Here is a 10,162-nt window from a genome sequence, read left to right as displayed (position 1 = left end):
CTGCAAGATCCGAAAGAATGTCGGCGTGCTAGCGCGCATCAGTACACCTTCGTCTCAGCTCCGAGTTCATCCCGGCCTATCAAATTCGTGGCAACGATAGTCTCCAGAGTCTCCGGCTTCAGCGTCATCCTCACAGTCATGGCATCCACCAACATCTTATCAACCTCCACATCCGGAAACTCCTTCGTCACCTCGCTCGCAACCGCATCCCACATGACTATCCCATTCCTCTGAGCATTACTCTTCGTCACAACAGTTAGATGCTTCTTTGGCCTCCCCCTCGCAATCTCAAACGCAAACCTGATGATCCTCTCTACACCGTGACGAATGAAGATGGAGACTTCCGTAGCGAGCTCCCAAGATTGGTTGGTGTGTGAACGGCCACCGAGACCAGCATACTCGCCTTCGCTGTTCTCGCGGACGATCACCCAGTCGAGATCTCCGGCTTTGCAGTTGCGGAGCGGGGACTGCGTGCCTCGGGTCACCTTTGTGGCACGCACATTGGCATATTGTTGGAGGGGCTGACAGATTGCTAGGCGCAGCTGCCGAAAGTGAGATGTGGTCTGGAACATCTAGAGTGAGAGCAATATCAAGACTGGGTGCATTCCACCATCATACATACTCCGTAGAACTGGGGGAACTGGGGGAACGATTGAGCTCCACTACCAGAACAGTAAGTGCCAGGATAAGTCAGCTGATATTGGAATGGCTGACATGGAGAAGATATCGGTTAAGACTTCAGATCTTTTCTCCGCCGTGAATAGATGCAAATAAGCAAAGGGATAAACCAATTCATCGTCGGGATGACAGCCCGCTTAGCTTTAGCGAGGGGCAGCGCCACAGCTACCTACGTCACGTCACGTTACTTGGCTACAAAAGCTTGGCCCGGTCATCCCTTCTCGATATCGTGGCTGAACCAAGTCCCCTCCGTACACTCGCGGTACTCTGTACCGGTATATTCATTCCAGCTTTCTTCCCGTCCAACCTGATCCCGTACGAATTCCAACCGACTCTGCAGAGCTGACAGACTGATAACGCATCGAAACAAATATTCGCAAAAATGTCGAACTCACTTGATAAGGCGGGCGCCAAGGCGAAGGAGGTTGTGTGAGTTCGATTCAGGAGCTTGTCTTGAACGGCATGGCATGGCATGGCGATGTTTCGGTACAAAAGCTGACGGTATTCGCAGTGTCGAGGACTTCAACAAGGCAAAAGCTTTGGCGCAGTCTGCTGCTAAGTCTGGAGCTTACATCTACCCCATCAAGGTAAACTCAAACCAAACCAAGCTCGCGATCGCTCTTTTGACATGGCTAACTTACCCAGGGCGTCTTCTACTTCGTCTCCCACAAATCCCTTTGGAAGCCTCTCATCTCGAAGCTGATCCCTACCATGTCCCTGTCTCTCGGTGTTATCGCATTCATGTTCATCTTTGCATACCTGCCACAACTCGCCGTCCTCGTATTCGTCAATGGACCGTTGGCTGCTTTTACCACTGTCCTGCTCACCCTCAGCGAAAGCTCCACCATCATCAACCTTCTGTCGAGAACCTTTCTGCTGCAGGAAGCTATCGTAGATACTTTCGATGGTGTCTTGGTTGCCAGAAGACAAACTGAAGTATTGTCTGAGGGTCGCGAGATCAAGTCGGGAAACTTCAACGACCCGATGGCGAAGCTGGGGAAGCTAATCAAGTCGCCCTTTGAGAAGTATACCCCCAAGGCGTTCATCCGATATTTAATGTACCTCCCACTTAACTTCATCCCTGTTGTGGGAACTGTCATCTTTGTTCTTCTACAAGGTCGTTCCCGGGGTAATTCTGTTCACACTCGCGTAAGTAAACTCATCAACTCAGCCCCGGTTTTTGTGTAAGCAGTGGCTAATCAATTCCAGTATTTCCAACTCAAGAAGTGGTCAAACTCCGAAAGAGAGGAATGGCTTGCGAAGAACACAGCTCCCTATACCGCGTAGGTCCATTTTCACAGTTTCCGCCCCTTATCAATTTCCGGCCGTCAGCCAGCCAATATGGCTGTTACAATTTTTATGTTTGTGGTACCCAGTCTTGGGTACCACCTCTGCATAATTTCTCCGCAAAGCCCCGGAAGATTGACTATGTCCGGAGGTCTGGCGATCGGATCAAATTCACCCTACCTTATGCACTGGCACATGTAGCCGCAATGCGAGCTAACGAGATCTAGATTCGGTACTGTAGCTACCCTTCTGGAGCTCGTCCCTTTCGCGTCCATCTTCTTCACCTTCTCAAACACTGGTAAGTGATCTACTCACCGCAAATCTGACCCCGTTAGCTGATCCACTTGAAGTTGGTGCTGCTCTGTGGGCTGCTGATATCGAGGCCAACAACACCAGCATGACTGAGATGGAGGTCCCAAAATTCAGCGAGGATGCCAAGAAGGAGTTGTGACGGACATGCAGGCAGCCGAGATGAAGCGGTGATTGTGCAGTCGTCGTGCGATCGAAGTTCTGCTATCGAGGGCCTCGTGTTACCGGTCGAGTGCATCAAGCCACATCGCGAGGTCTCACCTTCCAACCTCTCTAATTTTCCGTACAGTTTTCTTTTTTTGCATGAAGTTGTGATAGCGTGGCGTTGAACGGAAAACACCGCAACAAAATTAAAATTTACCCGTTCCGATGAAATGATACCATTGTCAGCCTCAATTCCAGCTTCTACATGTAAGCACACATGAACACCCACACACGTGTATATAACATATATAATATATATGTATATATATATATATCTGAGGAAAGATTTGAGCTCGGCAAGAACGCCACTATGTGTACCCGGTACCTCTATCTTTATTTTTGTGGAGACGAGGCAAACAAGGTACCAGACCCAGATTATGCGAGTCTTGCATCGCCGTCCTGATCTCGAAGCTACGGCATGAGCACTTGCATGAGTCGTGAGCCTAGTCTCTTCGACTATGAGCTGATGTTGATGGGATCGACGGTCGCGCAAGACCACTGTATATCTGACACCAACAAGCTTTTCTGTGCAAACGCAGGAGATTAGAGAGCAGCGAGCCAATGGCACCGGTACGTCTTGATTGTGGCAAACAGAAGGCCTCGATCCCAGATGTCAAGGGTGCGTTTGCAGAGTGGCAGACTCGGTACCGTACCTCTCCTGGCCATCTCGGCTGTCGAAGGTTATGTAGCCAGGCAACTCGTGAGTAACACGAGGCTCTTTTTCAAGCTTTCTACAGGGGCACCTTCCCGTCCGGCCGAGCTCTGACCGATACACAGGCCGCTGAGTCTAGGTAGCGATGGGAAGTACACGAACGGGCCTCTCGGGGATGATGCTATCAAGTCAAGACTCAATACCACTCAAGAGCCATTCAGAAGTGGAGGTGGAGACGGAGGTGGACAGGCACAGGCACGACGGGAGGCTGCATCGCTGGTAGCAGTGGTGGTGGTGGTGGTGGGAATCTCCCCTATCTGGCACTCCCGGGGGACAAGCTGCAGTCTGTCGTTTTGGGCGACGGCGATGGCGACGGCGACGACGACGGCGTGACTATCAGACTCCGGAAGAAACATCTAGACCTGGAAACGGAATGGCATGGTTCCTCCCCCGGATTGAAGGGGGCATGGATCCCGCGGGCTTTGCGTTGCCCTGCGTTGCCCTGCGTCGCCCTGCGTTGCCCTGCTCGGGTGTTCCCTCGATACGATAGCATGGTGGTCTCGTCGTCTCGTCTTCTCGTCTTCTCGTCTTCTCGTCGCCCCATCGCCCCATCGCCCCTTCTTCCCTCTCTCCAGGACGAGAGTACAAACGGCTCGGCTGGTGGCCATGGTGGCTCCTGCTGAAACCAGACAGATGGATGACGACGTGACGTGACGTGACGTGATGGAAGTGATAGAAGTGATAGAATTGATGAGATTTCCCGGCAAAATCAATGGGATTTGCGGATGTGTGGATGTGTGGATGTGGCTTAAGGTTCTGGCCCAGACGTACCTCCCCTTCTGAGTCGGACCTCGACGTGGGAATTAACCGGAAGAACCGTTCCCGAGATACCTTACTAACCCTACTCATCCTAGTTAGCGGCCTCCTACATCTCCCACGTCTTTACCTCTCTCTCTCTCCCTCTCTCTCTCTCTTTCTCTCTTCTTTCTTTGCCACCTTCACTTCTTCAACCTTCATATATCTCCCTCCTCCCTCCCCCCACGTTCCTTCGCTCGTTCGTTCGTGTATCGTCTCTCATAGAAACCTCTTCTTCCATCGACCGGAAGTCCTGGTCATCGACGGAGCGAGCTGCCGTACTAACAGCATCCAGCATCCAGCATCCAGCGTTCAGCATTCTGCATTCTGCCATCACTCGTTGCCAGCTTTTGAGAAGCATCACACTCATTTTCCCCTTCGATCGACATCCATCAACGCAACGTGACAGTCATTGCCAGTGAGTTCTGTCATATATCCTTCCTTCGACCTCTCCACGGGTCCAAACTGGTGATATCAACATGCTGACGCCTACCTTCCTCCTCCCGTTCCAGCTCCAAACATGAAGATCAAAACCCTCTCTTTCGGCCTTGCATCAGCTTCACTGCTTTTTGCATTGGTCCCAGCTACCCAAGCTCGTGGTCTTCCAAGCTGGCTCAAGGCCGAGCGTCATGAGATCGAGGATCTCAAGAACGCACCTCGCGCCTACAAGGTCTATGATCGAGAGTACCAATACGGTGGGGGCTACTCAGAGCCTTCCTCTGGACCTCTCCCAACAGTCAAGCCAACCTCATTGTCGTCTACTGTATCCACTACGTCGGATTCTGGTGAAGTGACTTCCGCCGAGTCGTACACTGGTAAGCGAGATCTGATTGCTTGAGGTCGGCAGGTGACTTACTGTCTATCTATCAGCTCCCGTCTCCGAGACCTCGACTGCGGACGGGCTGTTCAACAGTGCGACTTCATCCCCCAGCTTGTATTCGCCTCCAATCTTGAGCACTGGGTCATCCTCGCCAACCTCGATCAGCTCTGGCAAAACCCTCTCCACGGTCAGCGACCCGGCCACTTCAAGATCATCGGCCTCCTTGCCAACGATCCCGTCGGCTCCTTCCACCACGGCCAAGCCCCTGAAGTGTAACAGGAACAATTGCCTCCGTGCATTCGTCAAGTCATCGTCCCTCGTAGGGCCGTTCTGTGCCACATATACCCAGACCATCAACACGGCTACAATTGGCCTTCCGGTGTTTGTCGCCGCCAAGTGCAAGGATAGTCCATCTGCTGTTTCGTCTGCCTGCTCTTGCCTTGGGGGGTCGCCCTCAACCTCATCTGTGCCTACATCGCCTATCTCCTCGTTGGCAAGTGCATCATCAACAGCAGAAGGCTCACTCATATCGGGCTCCAGCAGCACTCAGGCCACATCATCTCCTGCGTCAAGCTACAGCCCTCCTTCAACCTCGTCTGTCAGTTCTGTCGAGAGCTCATCCACGACGAGTGAAGAAGAGAGCACCACCCAGGTGACAATTCAGACCACTCAGAGCGTCACCGTGATTACCACCGCCCCCTTGGGTACGGCGTCATCGGGGATTGTTCCATCGGCATCGAGCTCGGCTCTCTACACCAACACCTCAATACCTGATGTCTCGAGCACCTTCACAGAAGGAACCGCCACTTCAACCGCATCACCCATAGTCATTACTTCTATTCCGGTAGGCACAGGATCCTCTGGAATCATTCCGTCTGCGTCGAGCTCGGCTCCCTATACCAACACGTCGACACCTGATGTCTCGAGCACCCTGACAGAAGGCACTGCGAGCTCGACAGATTCGGTTCCCGTCACTACATCGATCCCATACTATGGAGGCGGCTCTTCTGGGTTTCTGCCGTCTTCGTCGAGCTCATCCGGCGTGTACACAAACACATCAACCGATGTCTCCAGCAGCCTGAATGGCGGTATCGCGACTACGACCCCTTCGCTCAGCCCGAGTAGCTCGTACATCCCTCCAACGGCTCCATATTATACCACTAATACCTCAACATTCGTTGGGCCTACTGGAACTGCCTATTCAAGCGAATTTTCCAGTACCCTCACAGGTGGAATCCCAACCTCAGTTCCTTCGCACAGCCCTAGCGGCTCGTCGGTTTCTGGTACGGCCCCGTATGGATACAGCAACTCCTCGGTCTCTGCTGGGCCTACGGGGCCAACTGGGACATCCTTCCCAGTGACTAATGAGGTTTCAAGCAGTTTGACTGGAGGTGTTGCAACTTCAAGCCCTTCAATGAGCGTGAGCGTTTCCTCCGCTCCTGCTACGGCCCCGTACTACAACGGAAGCTCGAGTTCACTTACTGGTCCTACCGCACCCTTGTACACTGCACCCATCAGCACGGGTTACTCGCTTCCGACATCTTCAAGCTCATCCGTCTTGTATACGGATACTTCAACAGCCGATGGAGAGTTTACCTCAAGTGTCAGCGGATCCATCCCAACACCAGTATCATCTTCAGGTGGTCCTTATCAGTACCCAAATACCACCTCCTCCAACGGACCAACAACCGGAACAGGAAATTCGATCTTCCCCACTGGAACCGGCCCTTACACATCAGTGCCTCTGTCCACCGGTATTTCTGATTCTACTATTTCCGGCGGTATTGTCTCCTCAACCGACTCCTCGGTACCACCGTTTCCGACAAACAATTCCACTAACGAATACACACCGCCCTCAACAGGTACCATCCCTTTCCTGACTTCGTCACTCACAGTGATCCTACCGCCTCTCAGCACAGGCATCTCCGAGTCTTCTGTTTCCGGTGGTATCGTTTCTTCAACCGACTCCTCGACACCACCCTTTCCCACAAACAATTCCACTGGGCCCTCGACCTCGGCAATCTCAGGAGGATTTCCTTCCTTCACCCCGTCTGGAACAGGAAGCTTTCCTTCGGAAACCAGCTCCGCGGTTGGCGTTGTGACTACTTCGCTACCCCCTCCTTACGCAATCCCAACCAACTCAACCTCAGTATATGGACCAACAGGTACAGGTGGCTATGATTCATCAACCAGCTCTGCTATTGGTATTGTCACGTCGTCTTCATCCGCTCCTTACGGAGTACCATCCAACTCGACACTCTCCTACGGACCAACCGGAACTGGAAGCTTAACTTCAGAAACCAGCTCCGCGATTGGTGTTGTAACAACATCATTGCCTCCTCCATACGGATTTCCCACCAACTCGACGTCACCATATGGGCCTACTGGAACGGGAAGCTTCACTTCAGAGACAAGCTCCGCCATTGGCATCGCGACCTCCTCGCTGCCTCCTTACGCGGTTCCTAGCAACTCGACGTCACCATATGGGCCTACTGGAACGGGAAGCTTCATTTCAGAGACAAGCTCCGCCATTGGCATCGCGACCTCCTCGCTGCCTCCTTACGCGGTTCCTAGCAACTCGACGTCACCATATGGGCCTACTGGAACGGGAAGCTTCACTTCAGAGACAAGCTCCGCCATTGGCATCGCGACCTCCTCGCTGCCTCCTTACGCGGTTCCTAGCAACTCGACGTCACCATATGGGCCTACTGGAACGGGAAGCTTCACTTCAGAGACAAGCTCCGCCATTGGCATCGCGACCTCCTCGCTGCCTCCTTACGCGGTTCCTAGCAACTCGACGTCACCATATGGGCCTACTGGAACGGGAAGCTTCATTTCAGAGACAAGCTCTGCCATTGGTATCGCGACAAGCTCGGCATCTGAATCCTCAACCGTGACTGTTCCATTCCCAATCTCCGATTCAACGTCCTTGGCTGCGCCCACGGGCACTGCACCCCCTTCCCTCACATACCCTCCCCCGCAAACTACCAGTAGTGCTCCGTATGGCTGGAATAACTCCTCTTCGACAGCCTTAGGAGTTACCGGTTCGGGGTCGCTCCCGAGCGTCTACACGACATCGACGACCTACCTGTCAAGCAATAGTACTTCATGCACATTGAAGTACAGCACGGTGTCTTCTATTCCTTCTGATGTCTCATCAACAGTTGATGGTAAGATGAATCCCCCCAAGAATGCTCAAGGTTGACTGACAACCCTTCCCAGGTGCCTTTATCACCTCATCTGTGCCAACCACTTTCGCAAGTTCCACTGCCACCGGTGGCTCTGGAGGCCCGACCATGACCAGCAGTGATTCCATCCCTGAATACACTCCCCCTGGCTACTCCTATGGTCCAGTCCTGCCTCCAAGCTCGACTCCATATGGACAAGCCCCTCCATCTTATGGAGGCTACAGCTATGGTGGCGTCCCCAGACGCAACGTCGGTCGCCGATGGCTCTGGTAAACTGGAATCTCTTCCATTATTCAAAAATGTTTGCTTCTAGACTTGCTGTAATTTCTCCTTTCGGGGATACCATTGTTCTGTTTGCTCTGCTATTTTTCTTATGTTAAACTCCTGAAAAGGGGTGCTTGTCGTGACGGCCGCAAAATGTGAGATCTGTCTGGGCCCAGGAGGATGCCAGGGGGATTATGCTACAGAGTTGCTTCGAAGATGAAAAATTGTTTTTCCGACAATAATAGACAATTTCTCAACTTCTGTGTCCTTGAACTTGTGATCTAGAGAACGTTTTTTTTGGGCGGGGGGGCGCATTCTGCTGACTGGGCTACCCCTGCTGTCGTACACACGGATCCTGCAGATGGAAGCACGCTAGAGCGAACCTCGGCTTCAAGTTTCGTTGCGGGCTTGACACTCTTCATCCCGCGAAGTTCAGCATCCATTGCAACTACCATCAACCAATTGAGAATTGAGGAACTTTATCTCAAAGTAGAATGTCTATTGGAAAGACAAAGAGTGTGCTCATCACAGGGTAAGCTACGATATCATGTACCGCTGTCACGTTGGCATCAACTCCCCAATCGCCAGCTTCAAGCAAACCATAACTCTAATTCGGCTTGCAAAGATGCTCACCTGGGGGCATCGGACATGCTCTGGCGCGGGAATTCCACGCCAAAGGTACATCAAACCTCTCCATTCGCACGCTCTGAAATTGATCAGGTAGCTGATTGGCATCTATCCAGGTCTACATGTCATAGCGACAGCCAGAAGCAAAGATGCGATTGAGGACTTAGAGGCGATGGGCATGTCGACGCTGAGTCTGGAGGTGACAAATGCGGACAGTATTAAAGAGGCCAGGGGGGAGGTAGAGAGGATCACAGGTGGCAAGCTAGATATCTTGGTTAACAACGCGTTTGTGTCCCCCCTTTCACCCTCTGTTCACACCCTTTAATTTCCAATGGAAAATAGCAGCGATGTTCATGAAGCCGTTCTGATGAAAGTAGAGGCCGTAACTGCACTATCCCCGCTCTAGACGCCGATCTCGACGACGCCAGAGCATGCTTCGAGACGAACCTCTTCGCCGTCATGGCGCTAACACAATCCTTCATTCCGCTCCTGATCGCCGCCAAGGGCCTCATCCTGAACATCGGCTCCGTCGCTGCCGTGACGCCGTACGTGTTCGGTAGCGTGTACAACGCCAGCAAGGCCGCGCTGCATTCGTGGAGCGAGACGCTGCGTCTGGAGATCGAGCCGTTTGGCGTGAGGGTGCTTGTGGTCGTGACCGGCGGCGTGAAGAGCCGGATCGCTCGCACGGAGAGGGCGCTGCCCGAGGGCAGTCTGTACGTGGAGATTGGTGAGGATTTCCAGAGGAGGGTGAAGCACAGCCAGGAAGGCGCCATGGCGACCGATGTCTATGCTCGGGGGGTGGTGAGGGAGGCGCTGAGGAGTGGGTGGGCGATGAAGAAGCTGTATTGGAGGGGGAACAAGAGTGGCTTGATCTGGCTTGTTCGGAATTGGATCGGGGCGTGGGTGTTTGATCTGGTGCTGCCGAGGATGTTTGGGCTGGGGAGATTGGCGAAGTTGATCAGAGCGCGGGGGGGCAAGTGAAAGTGAGTAGTATTCGTTATGATGGGTGTTCGTTTTGTGAATTCAAGAGAATGGCGGCCATGTCTGGTGAGAGATTCGGGCGCATATGAAAGGAATCGCAAAGCTCCCTCCTGCATGTAGTGGGAAGAAAAGGAGATACATTATCGAATGCAGTTGGTATAGAGGAGATTCAGAAGGGAAATCATCCAGACTGGCGTAGGGCTCTGGAGCTTCGCAGCAGTCCATTTTAATTCCAAAGACGGATAGCTTAATTGACTGTGGACTTTCGCTGTACCTCGGAAGAGATATATACGGATG

General features: G+C 52.8%; 4 protein-coding genes across 4 annotated transcripts; 3 read left to right on the top strand and 1 right to left on the bottom strand.

Annotated features, from left to right (window-relative positions):
- Positions 1 to 38: 38 nt before the first annotated feature.
- Positions 39 to 572, bottom strand: L3040_006153 (uncharacterized protein; the record flags this gene model as incomplete). The annotated part of the gene is made up of 1 exon (XM_007288407.2): positions 39 to 572. The coding sequence occupies one exon, from the start codon at positions 570 to 572 to the stop codon at positions 39 to 41; it is 534 nt and encodes a 177-aa protein (XP_007288469.2).
- A 488-nt stretch (positions 573 to 1,060) lies between these two features.
- L3040_006152 (uncharacterized protein) lies at positions 1,061 to 2,416 on the top strand (the record flags this gene model as incomplete). The annotated part of the gene is made up of 6 exons (XM_007288408.2): positions 1,061 to 1,107; positions 1,190 to 1,265; positions 1,324 to 1,827; positions 1,888 to 1,961; positions 2,193 to 2,263; positions 2,316 to 2,416. The coding sequence occupies 6 exons, from the start codon at positions 1,061 to 1,063 to the stop codon at positions 2,414 to 2,416; spliced, it is 873 nt and encodes a 290-aa protein (XP_007288470.1).
- A 2,089-nt stretch (positions 2,417 to 4,505) lies between these two features.
- Positions 4,506 to 8,266, top strand: L3040_006151 (uncharacterized protein; the record flags this gene model as incomplete). Its single annotated transcript, XM_066156670.1, has 3 exons — positions 4,506 to 4,800; positions 4,856 to 7,975; positions 8,028 to 8,266. The coding sequence occupies 3 exons, from the start codon at positions 4,506 to 4,508 to the stop codon at positions 8,264 to 8,266; spliced, it is 3,654 nt and encodes a 1,217-aa protein (XP_066011313.1).
- A 485-nt stretch (positions 8,267 to 8,751) lies between these two features.
- On the top strand, positions 8,752 to 9,865 carry L3040_006150 (uncharacterized protein; the record flags this gene model as incomplete). Its single annotated transcript, XM_007288411.2, has 4 exons — positions 8,752 to 8,789; positions 8,883 to 8,935; positions 9,001 to 9,169; positions 9,262 to 9,865. 4 exons carry the CDS (start codon positions 8,752 to 8,754, stop codon positions 9,863 to 9,865), a joined length of 864 nt encoding a protein of 287 aa, XP_007288473.2.
- Between the last annotated feature and the right edge of the window lie 297 nt (positions 9,866 to 10,162).

Source organism: Drepanopeziza brunnea, assembly GCF_022702325.1.
Source record: "Drepanopeziza brunnea f. sp. 'multigermtubi' strain 214-2 chromosome Unknown ctg10, whole genome shotgun sequence".
Classification (NCBI taxonomy): domain Eukaryota; kingdom Fungi; phylum Ascomycota; class Leotiomycetes; order Helotiales; family Drepanopezizaceae; genus Drepanopeziza; species Drepanopeziza brunnea.
Note: the sequence above shows the minus strand (reverse complement) of the source record. Positions and strands in the feature narration are given on the sequence as shown.